General features: G+C 39.9%; 1 protein-coding gene across 1 annotated transcript in view; it reads right to left on the bottom strand.

The window, feature by feature from the left end:
• Positions 1-118: 118 nt before the first annotated feature.
• The window catches only part of CALB2 (calbindin 2), a 150295-nt gene continuing 127207 nt past the window's right edge, over positions 119-23206 (bottom strand). Inside the window, exons 10-11 of the mRNA XM_053702387.1 lie at positions 22913-22984; positions 119-1597 (exon numbers count right to left, since the gene is read on the bottom strand). Of these exons, the coding sequence (XP_053558362.1) occupies positions 1475-1597; positions 22913-22984 (195 nt within the window). The 3' untranslated portion in view covers positions 119-1474. The remainder of the gene's footprint in view (positions 1598-22912; positions 22985-23206) is intronic.

The following is a 23206-nucleotide window of genomic DNA, read 5'->3' as shown; positions in this document are numbered from 1 at the left end:
TAAGCTCCATACGGAGCTTCGCTTGATAAATTGACCCCATAGTGATTCCATTTTAGTGACCTAATCAGACTTCACTCCAAGTTCTCCAGTTTACAATCACTATACAAAAGAACATGAGAACAGTGCACATCATCTGTCATTTTATTCATTCTTTGGTAAACAAACAAGAAAAAAAGATAAAACTCAAAACAGAAAAAAAAAAAAAAAAATAGTATTCACTCTGTGAAAACCCCAAGCGGGTGAATGAGAGAAACAGTGCCCCATCCTATCTGAAGGGCTGCAAGACTGTGGGTGCGACGCAGGGACAGCAATGGGGGATGGAGAGACAGGGAGAGGGGAACAGTCATGTAATAAACCTGTTGTGGGCTTCTTGTGTTTGATTGGAGGGTTCTGGAGACCGTAGAGAGAGCTTCACAGGAGAGAACTTACTGAGACAATCACAAGACATGAGACATCTACATGATACAGGTACCAGAGGGAGGGCTGTATATAGTATAGAGAACAGAGACGGTATGGGGAGAGGTCTGATGAGTAAAAAGCCATATTATTTGCAGTTTTTATTTGATATTTGGAGCAATAACTAGAGCTTTTAAAAGCTCATTAACTTATGCAGCACATACACAGACACACACACAAGCACACACACAAAAGCATGCACAAACATACACATGCACACACACAAAAGCATGCACAAACATACACATGCACACACACAAAAGCGTGCACAAACATACACAAGCACGCACATACACAAGCACACACCCATACAAAGCATGCACAAACATACACAAGCACACACGCATATACACAAGCACACACACAAAATCATGCACAAACATACACAAGCACACACACATATACACAAGCACACACACAAAATCATGCACAAACATACACAAGCACACACACAAAAGAATTTACAAACATACACATGCGCACACACACACAAAAGCATGCACAAACCTACACATGCACTCACATACACAAGCACAAACATACACAAGCACACACAAAAGCATGCACAAACATACACAAGCACACACACACATATAAAAGCATGTACAAACATACACAAGCACACATACAGTACTGTAACTTATTACTCGCAGACTCTCGCCAAAGAAACAGCACACCACTCTCTTCTGTCTCACACAGAGGTCAATAATCTCTCCCAGTTCTACCCCCCATCTCGTATACACAATCTCTCACACACACAGTAATACTCATCTCTCTCACAAGCACACACAAGGTGGTCTCTCATACTCCTTTGTCTCTTCTTTATCACACACAAAACTCTCTCTGCTGTCTCTCCATGTTATTTTTATCTGCTCTCTCTGTATTCCCTTATATCTAAGTATTCTCTCCCAGTTTCTCTCATATGGTGCTCTCTCCCATGTCTCTCAGTGATGGGGTGGGGCAGGATACAGGCGCTGAGTGCAGTGCTCATTCCGTAGGATAGGGTGATCCCAACAGGTTATTTAACGGAGGAAGAGTCATTGCAGAGTACAATCTCCAACTCTTTCCGGTACAGACGGCCCCCGTCACACAAAGACATGATGCTCTGACGGTATCCGGTGAGACTCTGGATGTTAACCTCCTGCAAGGAAAACACAGAGATATTAACTGCAAGAGACATTGTATAAAAGACGTTTGTAATGAGTCTAAAAGAGAAGCAGTTATACATAGTAAAAAAAAAAAAAATTCCCACAGGGCAAATTTAAATAAACACAGGGCAAATGTAAATGCGGCCCCGTCGAGCGCCTGTGAGAGGAGGGGCCAGTGACCTCACTCGAGGCGCGGATGGGCGGGTCTATGTGAGCCGTTGCTCACTTTCAGTTCGTCATCGTGTGGAGAAGACCTGGAAAGAAGCGTTCCTGCACTTACCTCAGAGAAGCGTTCCGGTTGTCTGTTTCTTCGATGGCGGATCTACAATCAATCCTTGGAACAGTAGAAGAGCTGCTGAAGACGAAGGGCGTCGACTGGATACAGCGAAGACTCGTCCCTGAAGAGGTCATCGGGTCCGGAGGAGCGGCGACGGCGGGTGGCGGAGCTCCTAGGCCTGTTAGGAGGTCCCGCCCGCCTGAGAGGTTGAGTCCATCGGGAACGAAGAGGCAGGATTCCGGGAGCAGAAGAAGGAGAGCGGTGAGGACTTCATCAGACGGAGGTGTTTTCGAACAACGGGCGGTGCAGGCCGGCACTGTCGCAAGCAAGTCGGGAGCTGTGAAGAAACGTCGGAGCAAGAATGATGTCGCCAGCGTTCCGGAGGAGTCACGGTTGCCGGTGTCGGAGCTTGGAGAAGGTAATATTATTTCTTTTACAGGCGAAGTGGGGATATATCCTGGTTATCAAGCCGAAAATGAAGCGGCAATGGGGGCCTGTGAGGAAGACTCAGAAAACGAGTCATGTTTGAATTTGGCGCCTTTTCGGGAACAGGTAACGGCCATTACTGGCCTTGAGGGTGCATCTTCCCGGAGGGGTATTACGGCCTCTGGGCCTAGCGGAGCACAGGCACAGGATACTACGGCCCTCAATGAGGGTGCCAATGCATTAGTGACAGGGCACACAGGGAACTGGATTGTAACGGGCCCTAGGCCTGAAGTTAGGAATTTAAGTAGGCCGGTGAAGGATACAGTTAGGCCTGTAGCTACTGCAGTTAGGCGTGAGCTAAATTTTCAAGACCCCAGCACTAAAGGGTCTGGTAGAAAAGCTGTAAGGAAGACGAAGCACTGCACTGAGGAAGCTGGACATGTTCACACTGTGGCACAGGATGCTAGTTTAAGTGTAGGGTTTCAGCAGGGTTGTGTCAATAGGGAGGGTAGTCAATTTAACAGTAGTGGGGATAGTGGAATCAATCAGGGTATTAAAGAGTTAAGGGGGGCTGCCGTTAGGCAGGGTAATGTGTCTTTTTCCCCAGCTGTTTTACAGGATAGATGCTGCAATGCTGGTCAGTCTGAAGGAGCTAGTCGGAGTGGCCATGATGAAGGTGACTCGTTATGGATTGAGGAGCAATATAGCGACTTTGGCGATGAGGAGGAGCAGCTACCATCTTGTTCAGGACCAGTTACAACGGAGCAGGTAAGGGGTTTTGGGGTTTTAAATCAGTTAATTAAGACATTAGTTCCAGATAATGCTGGGGAGTTCATTAGTAGTCCATTGGGCAGGAATTCTCCTTTAGCTGAGGGTAGTGTAAACAGGGATAGACATAGTTTTGTAAGGGGTGAAAGGGATGTTAATGATTATGCTAGAGGTAGTATTGTAGATAATAGGGAATACGCATCCTCTCGGTCACAGGTTAATGCAGGAGAAGGCAGGAATCAGGAGAGAAGGTCCAGGATTCCAGTTGCACGGCGTCGGGTAAGATCCCGGTCGCCTTTTACTGTCAGAAGGAATCAGGATTCAGAAACGTCTGTCTGGGCTACGCTAGACAGTCAGTCAAGGGAAAGAGTGAGGCATAGGAGATCTAGATCTCCGGATAGGAGAAGTCACAGAGATAGAGGGGTTCAGAGGCATGGAAATGAATCTTTACGCCTGGATACAAGGAAGGAGACAGGTACATCCAGAGGGTTATCCAGACCTTCATGTAATACAGGTGTGAGTAATAGTGAGTTGCAGGTGCTGAATGCGAGTGTGTCTGATGACAGGTGTGAGGTTTTATTGAGAGGTTTGAAGGACTTAGTCTCTAAGTTGGAGTGTAGTTCTCAGTCTAATGTTAGTGTTGTTAATAGTTCTCAGGCTATTGTCAGTGTTCCCTCGGGCCCTGTTGGTGCTTGGGTTGCGCAAAATGTGACTCCTAGTGGAAGCTTATTGGATCAGACGGCTTCTGTACCATCTGGTGCTCCTTCGGTGATTAATCAGGTTAGAGTGTCTGATCAAGCATTGAGGCGTCCTTGCTTGTGTTCAGTTGGCCCTTTGGGTATTCATCTCTCTAAAGATATTAAGGAAAAGATCTGGAGACGTGAGTTTGTAGAAATTTTTTCTCTTCTTCCTGTGGATCAAAGTTTTGACAGCAAGGAGGATATTAAAGGTGAGTTGGGTAAGAAGGAGGATGATGAACGGAGAAGAAAGTTTAGGAAGATTCCTAAAACTTTGTCTAACTGGTCTAGAGCATTCTGTATTTTAGCTAGCGTTATAGGTGAGAAGAACCCTGAATTGTGTTCTTCTCTTTTCTGTTACTTGGATGAAATAGCTAGTGCTTGTCGTACTTATGGTGGTCTGGCTTGGTGGAAGTATGACGAGCAGTTCCGTCAGCGTTTGGCGGTTCGGCCCGAAATGCTTTGGGATGATAGGGATATGGGCATTTGGTTGGAGCTTATGACTCCGTTGAGATCGGTTCAGCCCTTTCGTGTTTCGGGGGGGGTCTCGAGCTCTGCCTCGCCAGCTTCATCTGCAGTGGCCTTTAGGAAAGGCCTCTGTTTTCAGTTCAATGAAGGGGTGTGTAAGTTCGGAGCGGCTTGCAAGTACAAGCACGAATGTTCCTTTTGTGGAGGAATTCATTCCAGTGCTAAATGCTTCAAGAGGGCAAAATCTTCATCGAAGGCAGATAGTGTCATTCAAAGCCAAGACTCCGGTGAAAGTAGAAAAGATGGAGCCGTGGTTAAGGTTGTACGGTAGGAGAAGGGGTATGGCTTCTGATGCGGAAATTCTGTTTAAGGGTTTTGGTGATGGCTTCCGTATTCCGTTCGTTAAAGGGATTGAGTCTGTTTTTTCTGGTAATCTTAAGTCTGCTGAGGATTTCCCTGAGGTGGTGTTAAAAAAAATTCGGAAAGAAATTTCTTTGGGTAGAATGGTAGGTCCATTTGCTTCCCCTCCTTTTGATAATCTAAGGGTGTCCCCCCTGGGGGTTGTTCCAAAAAAGGTGCCGAATCAATTTAGGCTTATTCATCATTTATCCTTTCCGAAAGGTTTTACGGTGAACGATGGTATCGATCCTGAGCTTTCTATGGTCAGATATGCTTCTTTCGATAAAGCTTTGTTTCTGGTAAGGGAGGCTGGTGCTGGCGCATTGTTGGCAAAAGTCGATATTGAATCTGCTTTTAGGTTGTTGCCGGTTCACCCATCGTGCCATCATTTATTGGGCTGCTTTGTGGACGGTTCTTATTATGTGGACTTGTGTTTACCTATGGGTTGTTCCATATCTTGCTCCTTATTTGAAAAATTTAGTTGTTTTTTGGAGTGGGTGGTAAAACAGATTTCTGGTTTGTCATCAGTTATCCATTATTTGGATGATTTTCTCTTTGTGGGTCCGGCTGGACAGAATTCGTGTCAGGTCATTATGGATTCTTTTTTGGCTATGGCTGGGGAATTTGGTATCCCTATTGCATCTGAGAAAACCGAAGGGCCTTCTTCGGTTATTTGTTTTCTGGGTATCTGTATTGATACTGTTTTGATGGAGTGCAGGCTTCCCGAGGACAAGGTTAAGGACTTGTTAATTTCTGTTGATTTTGCTCTTAGGAGAAAGAAGCTTTCTTTGAGGGAGATTCAATCTTTAGTTGGTAAGTTAAATTTTGCTTGCAAAATTATCCCGGTAGGTAGGATTTTTTGTAGGAGGTTGTCTCTATCAACAGTAGGAGTTAAGGTTCCTCATTTTAGGATACGTTTGTCTGCTCAGGTTAAGGAGGACTTGCGTGTTTGGAAAGCCTTTTTAAAGGACTTCAATGGTATTTCCTTGATTCAGTCCGTTGAATTGACGAACAGTGAATTGCATTTATTTACTGATGCTTCGGGTGCACATGGTTTTGGTGCTTTGTTTGGCAATAAATGGTGTGCTGGTGCTTGGCCCGGGGTTTGGGCGGAATCCGGCTTGACTAAAAACCTGGTCTTTTTGGAGCTATTCCCTTTAGTGGTTGCTTTGAAGATTTGGGGCCGTGATTTTGAAAACAAAAAAGTGTCATTTCATTCTGATAACATGGGCGTGGTTTTTGCCATCAACCGCTTATCTTCTAGTTCAAAGCCTGTTATTGGTTTGATCAGAATGTTTGTTTTCGAATGCTTGAAACATAATGTGTACTTTAGAGCTGTTCATGTTCCTGGAAAGGAGAATATTGGGGCTGATGCTCTTTCTCGTTTTCAGTGGCGGAGGTTTCGAGAAGCAGTTCCGGATGCAGACACTGTGGGGGCTACGTGCCCGGAGGAAATGTGGTACCTGAATTTTCTAGAGTTTTGAATATGGTGAGGGGAGCTTTAGCTCCTAGAACTTGGGGTGCGTATTTGTCTGTTTGGGTTCAATGGCTTAATAAGCTTGTGGAGAATGATAAGCTTGTGGATGAAGTGAGTTTGCTTTTGGATTGGATTGAGGTATGGGGTGTTAAAAAATGTTCTAAATCTCTGATAAAGCGTAACATGTCGGCTTTATCCTTCCTGTTTAAATTGTTAGGTTGGGAGGATTTATCAAAAAATTTTTGTATTCGTATGGCAGTGAGAGGCCTGTTAAGGAAGAAGGTGGTCTTAGATAAGAGGCGGCCTTTAAATTTTTCATTATTAAAAAGAGTGGTTTTAGTTTTACATAAAGTTTGTTTTTCTGGTTTCGAAGTATCATTATTTAAAGTAGCCTTTTTATTAGCATATTTTGGTGCTTTTAGGGTATCTGAATTGGTTTCAGCGAATCGTTGGAGTTTAGGTGGTTTTGATCTGAATGATATTGTGTTTAATTCGAATGAGATTTTGTTATGGTTAAAGAAATCAAAAACTGATCAAGAGGGTAAGGGTTGTTGGGTTAGCCTGAAGCAGATTGGTGGGGTGTGCTGCCCAGTTACGGCAGTTCAGGAATTTTTGTATCTGAGGAATGGTTTAAAGGGTAGGTCGTTGTTAATCCATGAGGACGGATCGTCTTTATCTCGTTTTCAATTTGAAGCAGTGTTAAAAAAAGCGTTAGTGGAGATTGGAGTTGATAGTAGGGAATTTGGTTGCCACTCGTTTAGGATTGGGGCAGCTACGGATGCGAGTAATTTGGGTTTGAATGAAAGTGTGGTGAAAAGGATTGGTCGGTGGAAGTCTGGTTGTTTCAAGTTATATATTAGGCCAGATTTAGTGTGATAGTTTTCTGTTTCAGCAGGTCCCCCGCATTGTTGGATCGTTGGGCACTCCTATATTTATTGGGCGAGGAAAGCTGCTTCATGTAAAGTTGCGAGGTCCCAACTTTGTTGTTCATTTGAGAATGTTTTTATTAAATGGTTTGGCATTAGGGGTTTGAGGTGGGATCAATTGTTGGGTCACGTTATTAGTTGGGCTAGGCTTTTCCACCCTCCCGATATTATTGTCATTCATGCGGGTGGCAATGATCTGGGTTTTATGTCCCAGAAAAAGTTGATAGATATGATTAAATGGGACATCATTAGACTAAAGGAATTATTTCCTAATATCACAGTGGTTTGGTCCGATATAGAATGCAGACTTTGTTGGAGGTCAGCATGGGATTTTAGGAAATTGGACTGCTCCAGAAAGAAAGTTAATAGAACTATTTCTAGTTTCATTGCAAAATGGGGTGGCTGTGCAATTCGGCATGTTGAGTTTGAAGGTGAAACGGGCAGGTGTTTCTTTTTAAAAGATGGTGTTCACCTTAATGAGATTGGGCTTCATTTGTTTAATTTTAATTTAAGCGAAGGTGTGAAAAAGGCCTTAGCCCTGTGGGTTGGTGCACGATTGTAATTCGTGCAGTGGCGGGGTGCTAGCCTAAAAAGTGGAATATTATTGTGGGTACCTCCTCAGATATGGGGAGAGATTTTAGCTGGGGGGCATGCCTGGCTGAGAGCCAGTGGAAGGCATGTCCTTTTGTTTAGGGCAAGCACCTTTAAATGAAATTTGTGTATTTGAATAAAGTTTTGATCTTCATTTAATTTTAATAAATGCGGGCTGCGGCCTTTTTCACCCAAGTTTTGTGTCTGTGTATTATTTATTTAATGTATTCATTTAGTAATGCCTAGATGTGTGGTCAATGCGGCCCCGTCGAGCGCCTGTGAGAGGAGGGGCCAGTGACCTCACTCGAGGCGCGGATGGGCGGGTCTATGTGAGCCGTTGCTCACTTTCAGTTCGTCATCGTGTGGAGAAGACCTGGAAAGAAGCGTCCCTCCCTCCCTCCCCCTTTTTGATGTGGTAAGTGGTTGTCGCAGCTGTTGCGGGGTGCTAGCCTAAAAAGTGGAATATTATTGTGGGTACCTCCTCAGATATGGGGAGAGATTTTAGCTGGGGGGCATGCCTGGCTGAGAGCCAGTGGAAGGCATGTCCTTTTGTTTAGGGCAAGCACCTTTAAATGAAATTTGTGTATTTGAATAAAGTTTTGATCTTCATTTAATTTTAATAAATGCGGGCTGCGGCCTTTTTCACCCAAGTTTTGTGTCTGTGTATTATTTATTTAATGTATTCATTTAGTAATGCCTAGATGTGTGGTCAATAGAAACTAGCCAGAAATACATGCTCTTGCACATCAGATACTGCTGTATAAAGGCTCACTTGCTGACAGGGACAACGCCCACTGCTTTACTGGTGGAGAGAGACTCAACTCTGCAAGCCTCACAGTTGTTTTAAAGAACCTAAATGTGCAGTATTGTTTCAGTTTCATTACATTTTAAATGTAGACATTAGGCAAGATCCTCTGGCGATATTATTATGTTAACCAATAATTACATCATGGATACGAAATAGAATTAGAGGAGAGAAAAAGCTCATCTTAGATAGTGGGAAACACGATCAAGAAACCAGAACATGGGGCTGTAAAAAAAGAAAGAGGGACCTATTGTTTGCTAGATGGAAGAGGCTGCCGAAAAAGAATATTCTTCAACTGGACTTTTCTTTAATGTAATAAAAGTAAGGGATTTATTAAAGTAATAGGTACAGTAAATCTATCAGTTCAGCAAGCTGATGATTGTGGACAGTCAAAGATTAGCAATAGGCTGAGTAAAGAGGTCAAGACCGAAGGTTTGATCAAAGGAACAACAGGTTACATATGGAGGCAGTACATAAGCCAATTAATAGGAATACAATGGAGGTTGAAATCTGGCAGTGTTCAGGTACATATGAACAACAATCACATACAGGCCAGTATGTACAGTGGATAGTAATATAGCCAGGGCACAACCACAGATAGGCCAGGGGTCAGATATACAAAGGTTGTACATGACCTATGGCCATAGGTTATGATCAGCAGTCAGGTAAAGGCAGGTTATGGCTAGTAGTCAGGTATATTCTAGAGCAGCAGGCAACAGGAAAAGCAGGCATAATAATATTAAACACAGGTAGCAAGTGTTGCAACATTACCAATGAAAAACAAAATGCTTACAAGAGCACAAAGCAGAAAGATGATGTAGCAGTAACCAGCAAAGAACAATGACATATACATACAAACACTAATGATTCATTCCTAATAAACAAAGTTGCCATCAAATGGCGCTGATTTTTGTAAGGGTAGGATGTGCTCTCCTAGAGTGATGTGGAGGTAAAAGCAAAAAAAATCAGGCTATTGAGGGGTAAACATACCTGGACAGTGGGTACCATTATACATTTGCTATCTTTAATATTGACTCTGAAAGACAGACCATCCTTTCATGGACAGAGCATCCATCCCATACACAAAACTACTATCCTGAAGAATTTGCTGTAGAGCCACCCAAATAGAAAATCCCAGAAAGACGCAGTGTGCATCCTATCACCTCACACCGGAAGCAAAGTGGGAGACGGGAAGATTATTTTCTTTTAAATTCAGGAGCTTATCATCTAAAATGACTGCACTCTTTAATTCTATTCAAGTTTGGATTTCCTGAAAATCTTAAATATGAGCTCACACTAAGGAGAAATGAGAGTTCCAGCATTATTTAATGATTGTTTACTTGGGAATTGAAGAGAGAAGCCAGTTTTTGGAGAGTTGGTAGTGTCTTGGAATGAAATGAGACATTTTTGAAAAGTGATCAACTACAACCCAATTGATAGCATAGCCTTTGGAAGAAGGTAGGTATGTGATGAAAACCATGCTAAGATGGCGCCAAGGTTGTCTTGGAATTGTAAGACTTTTAATAACCCACATAATCTTTCACATCATAGGCCATATCCAGCCACCAAAAGTAGGATGTTAGTTGTTGCAGTGTTTTTTTTCTGTGCCAGGATGACCAGACATGTTACATAAGCCCACTGAATAATCTGTTTTCTTAGATGTTGTGGGACAAATTATATATTCGGATGGACCTGTTTCTCTTGTGGCACTTGAGACTGAGCAGATAATAATTCTTGTAGAAGAGATGTGAACATAAACTTTTGTGGTGGGATTATAAAGTTGGAGGTTTGATCTTTATCTTCCTCTTGAGAGAACTGGTGTGACAAGGCATCCGCATTTTTATTCTTGGAACCAGGCAGGTTGGACAAAGTAAAATTAAATCTAAAGAAAAATTAAGCCCAGCTGGCTTTTTTCCTGAGATTGGATCTTTTTGATATAAAACGGCTCCAGCTGCAATCTCTGAAGCATCAACCTCCAATGTGTATTGGAGAACTGCTGCTGTACCGAAGATCTTCTTTAAACATTGAAAGGCGTTAACAGCATCTTGTGGTCAGTTTTTATAGAGTTTGGGTCTGGAGGTTAGAGCTACTAAGGGGGCTGCAACTGAAGAAAATATTTTGTTGAAGTGCCTATAATAATTTGAAAACCTGAGAAATCTTACTCCTGTACTCCTTTCAGTGGTAGGCTGAGGCCATTCAAGTATTGCAGATAACTTGGTTGCATTCATAGAAATACCTAAGGAAGAAATTATATAACCAAGGAAAGTATTGTGCTTTGCTGAAACAGACATTTCTACAATTTAGCATACAGGTTGTTTAGTCTCAGGCACAGCATGACTAGTTTCACATGCTGGATATGCTCGGATAATTTTTTGGAGAAGATAAGAATGTCATCCAAGTATATTATTACTAATGTATTCAGGTAATCCCTGAAAATGTTATTGACAAACATCTGGAATCCTGAGGAGCATTGCACAACTTGAAAAGCATCACTAGTTTTGAACAAGATTGTAGACTCCATATGGGTCTAACTTGGTAAAAACAGTTGCTCCCCTTAAGTAATCAAATAGTTCTAAAATCAATGGTAGATGGTAAGAATCCTTTATGGTGATCTTTTTTCTCAAATAAAAAAAATCCTGCTTCGGCAAGGGATGATGAGGTTCTGATGAATTAACTGTCAAGGTTTTCCTTTATATAGATATCCAGAGCTTGTAGTTCTGGCTGTGAGATGGGAAAGGTTTTATACTTGGTATTGTGGTGCCTGGATACAATTCTAAAGCACAATCAAATTTCCGATGTGGAGGTAAAACTTCAGCTTTTTTCTTAGAAAATACATCCAAATATTCTCTCAAAGCAGTTAATTCACTCTTGCACCAGGAAATCGTGTGTTCATGTAATTGAAACCGAGGAAGTCCTAGGATAATTGGAATGTGGAACAATGATACAAACTGTAGTGTTTCAACATGAAGCATCCCCACACAAGGAGTAAGAGGTAAAGTGTGGAACAGGTGGTGCATTCCTCCAACAAACATGACATCCTTTCCAAGGATATCATATTCCTTCAGCAGAGAATACATCTTAGCACAGATGCTATAAGACATCATATTCCCACAGCACACAACACATACACCCACTTGTATGAAAAGATATTCCTCCAATGGATAAGACATTTGTCCTGCGGACAGTATAGTCTTCTAAAACACAGGATATTTGTCCAGTAGCTATGACATCCTTTCAGACCGGATATTCATTAAACTGAAAGAAAATCCTTCCCTGAGACAAGTTACTCCAGTAAAGATGACTTTTTTCCTTGAAACTTAAAGTGAATGTCAATTTTGATGCTAAAGTGCCCGGTCTTTAAAAATTTGATTAAAAACAGGGGCACTTAAATTCATCAAAATTTACATTTCACTCCTGTTGAGAAAAAAACCTTACCTTTTAATCTTCACAGCAGCTCCAGCTTCTTCCGCCAGTTGCAAAGCCTCTTCCTGGGTCTAAAATGAGGAATCCAGCTTCCTTCAATCACGGCGTTGAATCAGACACGGATTCCCCCGGGGGGGAAGCCGTGATTGGAAGATGACCTATCCATCATTTCTGACATCAGAAATGGCTTGCAATGACCGGAGGAAGCTGGAGCTGCTGTGAAGATTAAAAGGTAAGTTTTTTTTCTCAACAGGAGTGAAATGTAAATTTTGATGAATTAAAGTGCCCCTGTTTTTAATCAAATTTTTAAAAACCGGGCACTTTAGCATCAAAATTGACATTCACTTTAATACAGATATTTCGAAGACTCTTCCAACAAACATGAGACAATTTCCCCAGACAAGCCATTCTTCCAATAGACTATTCACAGATTTTTCTCCAACAGACAGAATAACATTATAGTAGAAAAAAATAATCCAAAGGACCAAAGGATATAAATAAAAAGTCAATTCTTTATTGTTGAATTAAAAGAAATGGGCATCAAAATAGGGGGAAAAGGAAGAAACGAGCAGGTCTTACGCGTTTCGGCAAGGTTCAGCCGTACTCATAGACCATACATGCTCACAGGTGATACAAACTTATATACCGTATAGGGATTACCCATTGGTTAAAACATCACACACCTCCTAAACACCCTTTTGAAAGGGATAATATCACACAGGTTATATTATAGAAAATTAACGGTTTAACACCATTACTCAATGTATTTATACATAGTACTGAAGATCCTAAAACAAAACAAAATACCTATTACATTATAAATATAGGCAAATATATACAAAAGGAAACATCATAATGCAAAAATATATACAGACCAATAAATCAATAACAAAATAGAGACACCCATAGATATAAATTTTATTCGTAGGTATAAATTTTATCAGATGATCACACTAATGGATAAGAAATATATAAGTAATTCATATATATTAAATATGTTGGAATATATATTAGAATGAATAGTTCCAGTTAATAATATTTAAGCATGATCATTATGATGTAATAAATACCTAGAAATGACTATACATGGCTGAATATAAATTCATTCAAAATAATTAATTAATATATTTCTAGAGGAAATAGGTTCAGTAATATACATATAAATTAGTTCTCCCAAAAATTAATGAGGTCATTCTCTGAATTAAAGCCATCAGGTTTCAAAGTGCATAGTTTATGGATCCAATAAACCTCTTGGCGTGCCAAGGTGGACCATTTATCACCACCTCTAGGATTATTCTTAATGATTTCTATGGCATTCCATTTAAAACTACACACATTTCCATGATGTATATCTATAAAATGGCTTGCTAAATCGGAACAATGTTGTTCATTTCTAATGTATCCCAGATGTTCACGGATACGAGTACGAATGTCACGGGAGGTCATACCCACGTACTGAATTTTATGTTCCGTGCAACAGATGAGATACACTATATATGAAGAAGAGCAATTGATACAACCCCTAGTATCAAACGTCTGATTAGTGACATAGGAACTAAATGAACTACCTATCTTAATATGCTCGCAAGCTTTACAGTTCTTTCCACATTTATATGTTCCATTATGTCTAAGCCAAGAACTTTGGCTATCAGGTTTTCGCAACTGACTAGGTGAGATCAAATTGCCCAATGTAAGCCCTCTTTTATATGTAAATCTACATCCTCCTTTGACCACATCCTTAAGAGAATCATCTCCATATAACATAGGCAAATATTTTTTAACGATGTTACAAATTTGATAGTATTGGTTGGAATACCTTGTAATGAAATTTGGTTTATTGTCAAATTGGGTCTTTTTGTCACTGGACTTGTCTGCTACTAAAAGTAAACTATTTCTGTCACATTGTGTTGCATAGTCATGAGCCTGTTTAATAACTTTCTTACAATAACCCCTCTTTTGGAGTCTAATGCCTAAATTATTACACTCAGAATTGAATACTTGTTCATTTGAACAAATTCTACGATTTCTAAGGAACTGTCCTTTCGCTATACCCTGGAACACATGTCTTGGATAAGAGCTGGAAGAGTGTAGGATTGAATTCCCAGCTATTGGTTTACGAAACAATTGAGTTTCAACTTTATCAGAGTTCCCATCAATGACCAACTCCACATCCAAGAAGTGTATTTTGTGCTTTTGCCATTCATATGTAAACTTAATCTCAGGGATGCAAGAATTAAGATATCCAACAAATCTCTGTGCCTCTGAGGAGTTAAATTTAGTGAGAAATATAAGATCGTCAATAAATCTTTTGTAACAAACAATTCCCCCAGATGAGTCAATACCATTAGGTCCAAAGAGGTATTTATATTCAAACCAGCCCATAAATAAATTGGCATAGGAGGGGGCGAATTTCGCCCCCATGGCTGTGCCCCTCAATTGGACGTAATATGATCCCTCAAACTGGAAGTAATTGCGTTCCAAAAGAAAACGAATAGATCTAATAATGAAGTCTTTAGTTTCATTTGAATAGTTAGTAAGCCGATTAAGGAAAAATGCTACAGCTTCCAGGCCCAAAGTGTGTGGTATAGACGTGTATAAAGCTTCCACATCCACAGTTAACCAGCTCATATCTTCCACCACCTGCACACCCTCAATAACATTTAACAAATGCGTAGTGTCTCTCAAAAAGCTGGGAAGAGAGGAAACCAAGGGCTGCAAAATGCTGTCAATCCACTCTGACAGATGTTCAAATAGTGAACCGATTCCTGCAACTATTGGTCTTCCCTTTATGTTAGCTATACTCTTGTGAGTCTTGGGCAGGTGGTGGAAGATAGGAATAATGGGGTCTGTGATGTAAAGGAACTCAAATGTGTCCTTATCAATAATACCAAGGTGAAGGCCATCATCTAATAAACCTCTTAACTGTTTTTGAAAACATGAGGTAGGGTTTCTGCTTAGTCTTCTATAGGAGGAAAGATCATTCAGCTGTCGTTCAGCTTCAGATATATACATCTGTCTATCCATTACAACGATATTCCCCCCCTTATCCGAGTTTTTCACCACAATTGACAAATTATTCTGCAATGACATTACTGCCTCCTTTTCCTTTCTAGTAAGATTTGAATATTGTTCGCTGGATGATTCATCCAGCTTTTTTAGGTCCTCAAGGACTCTCTTATGGAAACTTTCAAGTATTCTACCTCTAGACTGAACTGGGTAGAATCTGGATCTATTTTTGAATCTAGGAGAACACAGCGATACAGTATCCATAGCTTGCTCATACTCCAATTCCTGGAGGGAAGCTAAATCGCACATGTCTCTAAATTGAAAAAGAGAACCAATATTGGAGGTGCCACTATTATCAACAAATGTAGAATTGTTAACTCTTTCAATGCCATTATAGTGTCTACGAAGAGTGAGATTACGTATAAACCTATTTAGGTCAAGAATAGTTTGAAACATATCAAATTTTTTAGTGGGGCAAAAGCCCAAGCCCTTATTAAGTACTTTAAGCTCAGATTCCGTAAGGGTATGTGAAGAGACATTAATAACTAAGTTGTCATTTACTTCCTGGTGAGTTCTCTGAGGGCATACCTGTTCATACCTCTCTGTTTGCCTGTGTTCTCTGTCCCTCCCCCACCTCTTGTTTTTAGGGCCGACCGAAAAACCTGACCCAAAGGGGGTACCCCCTTGCTATTAGTTTTGGGGGCAATAACCTGTACATTGTCAGAGTTAGTATTCAATGACTGTTTACTCTCTGTGCTCTTTTTATTAGTACTGTTTTTATTACTGGTGCTTACAGCTTTGGGTGTCGTACCTGTGGAACTAATGGGTTTAATGGTCTCCATATGTGTAGTAATAACATTATTACCGTCTATTTGTATGTGATCATTATCCTCTTGTTGTCTATTCTCAATAGTGTGGGTAGAATCTGATTCACATTCTGAATTTGACCCTTCCTCATAAGAGGTAGAAAAGTTGGACAGAGAGTCATCATCTGTACTCACATTTCCATTAAAGGACACTTTTTTCTGATTTCTATTCTTTTTTCTCCATCTCCTACGTTTGTAACCCCTATTACCTTCACTGTTTTCAGTATCCACTCCCTGATTATCTTTCTGATTATATAGTAGTGCTCTACGTCTGTGAATTCTATACCACAAAAATACATTCCCTGTGGAATAGTCCTTTTGGTCACGTAGAAATTTCACATGTTTGGCCTGTATGATATCATTTTTACTAGTTTCAATCACCTCCTGCAACATTTTATCATATTCACCATATCCCTCTTCAGATTGGTGACCATTTAATTCTTGTTGTAACTGTAAAATTTCATTTCTAACAGTGGTTAATTGCTCAGATTTAAATTTAACCAACATCATCATAAGCCTAATAGAGCACTCAGATAATACACTATTCCATTCCTTAATAAAGTCCTGGTCATGAACCTCAAAAGTAGGGAACTTTTTAACCCTTAGGCCCCTCGGTATCATATTCAAAGAGACATATTTATTCATAATCCAGGTGTCTAGTTTCAGTCTTAGTTCTTTTAACCGTAGCAGTTCCAAAGTGTGAAACAAATCACTTAATTTAGTGTTGGTACAATCCAATGAAAAGAAATCTTCCAATTCAAGTCCCACTAAATCTTGATCATCGACAGTAGCCAAAGAAAAGTAACTATTGTGTGATAAATCCCCTGATGCATCCATATTTAAGGAGATATAAAGAAATCAGTATAACGTTCACCAGCCACAATTTGCTTCACTTACAACACATGGATGAAGAGATAATATGGTAGAAACACTTGTGCAAAGTCCGTGTGTGTAGTTAGGCAAATGGATATAGTTATGTCCAACGTATTCTGTTCAGTCAGATTAAAGAGGTATAACACAATGTTCAGTGTACACAGCAAGTAAAGGGAGAAATAAATGGACAGCGTCAAAGACAATCCTGACTCACCACTCTAAGGAAGGCTATTGCAGCATCTCTCGGTACTGTAAATGGGTATGCAGCCACTATCCACTTCACATAGGACGTATCGCTCACCTCTATGGTGTAAACATCAGCTCCGTGGCAATGCACCTTTCCACGAGGTTTGAGCGTTCTTTCCTTCTCGGCGTCTCCGGCCAGCATGTACCTCCTCAGCACTTCCGGGTGACGTCAGACGCTGTCAGACGCTGTCCTTTCCAATTCGTTTGCGTGTTGCTCCCAAATGCTGTGAATACAGCCTCTATTGACCGGACAAAAGATCCAAAGCTGGGATAAATCTTGTTCCTTCATAGGATAGGAGGGCTCCTCTCCCTCCCAAAGTAGTAGAAAAAATAATCCAAAGGACCAAAGGATATAAATAAAAAGTCAATTCTTTATTGTTGAATTAAAAGAAATGGGCATCAAAATAGGGGGAAAAGGAAGAAACGAGCAGGTCTTACGCGTTTCGGCAAGGTTCAGCCGTACTCATAGACCATACATGCTCACAGGTGATACAAACTTATATACCGTATAGGGATTACCCATTGGTTAAAACATCACACACCTCCTAAACACCCTTTTGAAAGGGATAATATCACACAGGTTACTTCCTTTTCCCCCTATTTTGATGCCCATTTCTTTTAATTCAACAATAAAGAATTGACTTTTTATTTATATCCTTTGGTCCTTTGGATTATTTTTTCTACTACTTTGGGAGGGAGAGGAGCCCTCCTATCCTATGAAGGAACAAGATTTATCCCAGCTTTGGATCTTTTGTCCGGTCAATAGAGGCTGTATTCACAGCATTTGGGAGCAACACGCAAACGAATTGGAAAGGACAGCGTCTGACAGCGTCTGACGTCACCCGGAAGTGCTGAGGAGGTACATGCTGGCCGGAGACGCCGAGAAGGAAAGAACGCTCAAACCTCGTGGAAAGGTGCATTGCCACGGAGCTGATGTTTACACCATAGAGGTGAGCGATACGTCCTATGTGAAGTGGATAGTGGCTGCATACCCATTTACAGTACCGAGAGATGCTGCAATAGCCTTCCTTAGAGTGGTGAGTCAGGATTGTCTTTGACGCTGTCTTTACTTGCTGTGTACACTGAACATTGTGTTATACCTCTTTAATCTGACTGAACAGAATACGTTGGACATAACTATATCCATTTGCCTAACTACACACACGGACTTTGCACAAGTGTTTCTACCATATTATCTCTTCATCCATGTGTTGTAAGTGAAGCAAATTGTGGCTGGTGAACGTTATACTGATTTCTTTATATCTCCTTAAATATGGATGCATCAGGGGATTTATCACACAATAGTTACTTTTCTTTGGCTACTGTCGATGATCAAGATTTAGTGGGACTTGAATTGGAAGATTTCTTTTCATTGGATTGTACCAACACTAAATTAAGTGATTTGTTTCACACTTTGGAACTGCTACGGTTAAAAGAACTAAGACTGAAACTAGACACCTGGATTATGAATAAATATGTCTCTTTGAATATGATACCGAGGGGCCTAAGGGTTAAAAAGTTCCCTACTTTTGAGGTTCATGACCAGGACTTTATTAAGGAATGGAATAGTGTATTATCTGAGTGCTCTATTAGGCTTATGATGATGTTGGTTAAATTTAAATCTGAGCAATTAACCACTGTTAGAAATGAAATTTTACAGTTACAACAAGAATTAAATGGTCACCAATCTGAAGAGGGATATGGTGAATATGATAAAATGTTGCAGGAGGTGATTGAAACTAGTAAAAATGATATCATACAGGCCAAACATGTGAAATTTCTACGTGACCAAAAGGACTATTCCACAGGGAATGTATTTTTGTGGTATAGAATTCACAGACGTAGAGCACTACTATATAATCAGAAAGATAATCAGGGAGTGGATACTGAAAACAGTGAAGGTAATAGGGGTTACAAACGTAGGAGATGGAGAAAAAAGAATAGAAATCAGAAAAAAGTGTCCTTTAATGGAAATGTGAGTACAGATGATGACTCTCTGTCCAACTTTTCTACCTCTTATGAGGAAGGGTCAAATTCAGAATGTGAATCAGATTCTACCCACACTATTGAGAATAGACAACAAGAGGATAATGATCACATACAAATAGACGGTAATAATGTTATTACTACACATATGGAGACCATTAAACCCATTAGTTCCACAGGTACGACACCCAAAGCTGTAAGCACCAGTAATAAAAACAGTACTAATAAAAAGAGCACACAGAGTAAACAGTCATTGAATACTAACTCTGACAATGTACAGGTTATTGCCCCCAAAACTAATAGCAAGGGGGTACCCCCTTTGGGTCAGGTTTTTCGGTCGGCCCTAAAAACAAGAGGTGGGGGAGGGACAGAGAACACAGGCAAACAGAGAGGTATGAACAGGTATGCCCTCAGAGAACTCACCAGGAAGTAAATGACAACTTAGTTATTAATGTCTCTTCACATACCCTTACGGAATCTGAGCTTAAAGTACTTAATAAGGGCTTGGGCTTTTGCCCCACTAAAAAATTTGATATGTTTCAAACTATTCTTGACCTAAATAGGTTTATACGTAATCTCACTCTTCGTAGACACTATAATGGCATTGAAAGAGTTAACAATTCTACATTTGTTGATAATAGTGGCACCTCCAATATTGGTTCTCTTTTTCAATTTAGAGACATGTGCGATTTAGCTTCCCTCCAGGAATTGGAGTATGAGCAAGCTATGGATACTGTATCGCTGTGTTCTCCTAGATTCAAAAATAGATCCAGATTCTACCCAGTTCAGTCTAGAGGTAGAATACTTGAAAGTTTCCATAAGAGAGTCCTTGAGGACCTAAAAAAGCTGGATGAATCATCCAGCGAACAATATTCAAATCTTACTAGAAAGGAAAAGGAGGCAGTAATGTCATTGCAGAATAATTTGTCAATTGTGGTGAAAAACTCGGATAAGGGGGGGAATATCGTTGTAATGGATAGACAGATGTATATATCTGAAGCTGAACGACAGCTGAATGATCTTTCCTCCTATAGAAGACTAAGCAGAAACCCTACCTCATGTTTTCAAAAACAGTTAAGAGGTTTATTAGATGATGGCCTTCACCTTGGTATTATTGATAAGGACACATTTGAGTTCCTTTACATCACAGACCCCATTATTCCTATCTTCCACCACCTGCCCAAGACTCACAAGAGTATAGCTAACATAAAGGGAAGACCAATAGTTGCAGGAATCGGTTCACTATTTGAACATCTGTCAGAGTGGATTGACAGCATTTTGCAGCCCTTGGTTTCCTCTCTTCCCAGCTTTTTGAGAGACACTACGCATTTGTTAAATGTTATTGAGGGTGTGCAGGTGGTGGAAGATATGAGCTGGTTAACTGTGGATGTGGAAGCTTTATACACGTCTATACCACACACTTTGGGCCTGGAAGCTGTAGCATTTTTCCTTAATCGGCTTACTAACTATTCAAATGAAACTAAAGACTTCATTATTAGATCTATTCGTTTTCTTTTGGAACGCAATTACTTCCAGTTTGAGGGATCATATTACGTCCAATTGAGGGGCACAGCCATGGGGGCGAAATTCGCCCCCTCCTATGCCAATTTATTTATGGGCTGGTTTGAATATAAATACCTCTTTGGACCTAATGGTATTGACTCATCTGGGGGAATTGTTTGTTACAAAAGATTTATTGACGATCTTATATTTCTCACTAAATTTAACTCCTCAGAGGCACAGAGATTTGTTGGATATCTTAATTCTTGCATCCCTGAGATTAAGTTTACATATGAATGGCAAAAGCACAAAATACACTTCTTGGATGTGGAGTTGGTCATTGATGGGAACTCTGATAAAGTTGAAACTCAATTGTTTCGTAAACCAATAGCTGGGAATTCAATCCTACACTCTTCCAGCTCTCATCCAAGACATGTGTTCCAGGGTATAGCGAAAGGACAGTTCCTTAGAAATCGTAGAATTTGTTCAAATGAACAAGTATTCAATTCTGAGTGTAATAATTTAGGCATTAGACTCCAAAAGAGGGGTTATTGTAAGAAAGTTATTAAACAGGCTCATGACTATGCAACACAATGTGACAGAAATAGTTTACTTTTAGTAGCAGACAAGTCCAGTGACAAAAAGACCCAATTTGACAATAAACCAAATTTCATTACAAGGTATTCCAACCAATACTATCAAATTTGTAACATCGTTAAAAAATATTTGCCTATGTTATATGGAGATGATTCTCTTAAGGATGTGGTCAAAGGAGGATGTAGATTTACATATAAAAGAGGGCTTACATTGGGCAATTTGATCTCACCTAGTCAGTTGCGAAAACCTGATAGCCAAAGTTCTTGGCTTAGACATAATGGAACATATTGATACTAGGGGTTGTATCAATTGCTCTTCTTCATATATAGTGTATCTCATCTGTTGCACGGAACATAAAATTCAGTACGTGGGTATGACCTCCCGTGACATTCGTACTCGTATCCGTGAACATCTGGGATACATTAGAAATGAACAACATTGTTCCGATTTAGCAAGCCATTTTATAGATATACATCATGGAAATGTGTGTAGTTTTAAATGGAATGCCATAGAAATCATTAAGAATAATCCTAGAGGTGGTGATAAATGGTCCACCTTGGCACGCCAAGAGGTTTATTGGATCCATAAACTATGCACTTTGAAACCTGATGGCTTTAATTCAGAGAATGACCTCATTAATTTTTGGGAGAACTAATTTATATGTATATTACTGAACCTATTTCCTCTAGAAATATATTAATTAATTATTTTGAATGAATTTATATTCAGCCATGTATAGTCATTTCTAGGTATTTATTACATCATAATGATCATGCTTAAATATTATTAACTGGAACTATTCATTCTAATATATATTCCAACATATTTAATATATATGAATTACTTATATATTTCTTATCCATTAGTGTGATCATCTGATAAAATTTATACCTACGAATAAAATTTATATCTATGGGTGTCTCTATTTTGTTATTGATTTATTGGTCTGTATATATTTTTGCATTATGATGTTTCCTTTTGTATATATTTGCCTATATTTATAATGTAATAGGTATTTTGTTTTGTTTTAGGATCTTCAGTACTATGTATAAATACATTGAGTAATGGTGTTAAACCGTTAATTTTCTATAATATAACCTGTGTGATATTATCCCTTTCAAAAGGGTGTTTAGGAGGTGTGTGATGTTTTAACCAATGGGTAATCCCTATACGGTATATAAGTTTGTATCACCTGTGAGCATGTATGGTCTATGAGTACGGCTGAACCTTGCCGAAACGCGTAAGACCTGCTCGTTTCTTCCTTTTCCCCCTATTTTGATGCCCATTTCTTTTAATTCAACAATAAAGAATTGACTTTTTATTTATATCCTTTGGTCCTTTGGATTATTTTTTCTACTACTTTGGGAGGGAGAGGAGCCCTCCTATCCTATGAAGGAACAAGATTTATCCCAGCTTTGGATCTTTTGTCCGGTCAATAGAGGCTGTATTCACAGCATTTGGGAGCAACACGCAAACGAATTGGAAAGGACAGCGTCTGACAGCGTCTGACGTCACCCGGAAGTGCTGAGGAGGTACATGCTGGCCGGAGACGCCGAGAAGGAAAGAACGCTCAAACCTCGTGGAAAGGTGCATTGCCACGGAGCTGATGTTTACACCATAGAGGTGAGCGATACGTCCTATGTGAAGTGGATAGTGGCTGCATACCCATTTACAGTACCGAGAGATGCTGCAATAGCCTTCCTTAGAGTGGTGAGTCAGGATTGTCTTTGACGCTGTCCATTTATTTCTCCCTTTACTTGCTGTGTACACTGAACATTGTGTTATACCTCTTTAATCTGACTGAACAGAATACGTTGGACATAACTATATCCATTTGCCTAACTACACACACGGACTTTGCACAAGTGTTTCTAGAATAACATTATACTCTTCTGATCCACCCACATACAGGTTAAAAAACATACAGGATTCCTTACCTTTTTGTTTTTTTCAAAGAAATCTTTCAGTAATGCATCCAACTCATTTTCATCAATGTAACCATTTCCATCCTGAGGAATAAAGCACAGTAACACATTACCCTGATATACATTCAACACATTTTGATTTACAGTGGAATAGTTTAGATAAATTTAGAGAAAGGGATACGAGGAACATGAGATAGATTCAATAAATCTCGAGTCTTGCCAGTGAATTAAATGATCTTGTTTTTTTGCCTATATGTTTATAAGTAGCACAACTCTTTTAGTGTGTACATACATGTAACACATCAT

This window comes from Bombina bombina, chromosome 1 (genome assembly GCF_027579735.1).
Source record: "Bombina bombina isolate aBomBom1 chromosome 1, aBomBom1.pri, whole genome shotgun sequence".
In the NCBI taxonomy this organism is placed as follows: Eukaryota; Metazoa; Chordata; class Amphibia; order Anura; family Bombinatoridae; genus Bombina; species Bombina bombina.
Note: the sequence above shows the minus strand (reverse complement) of the source record. Positions and strands in the feature narration are given on the sequence as shown.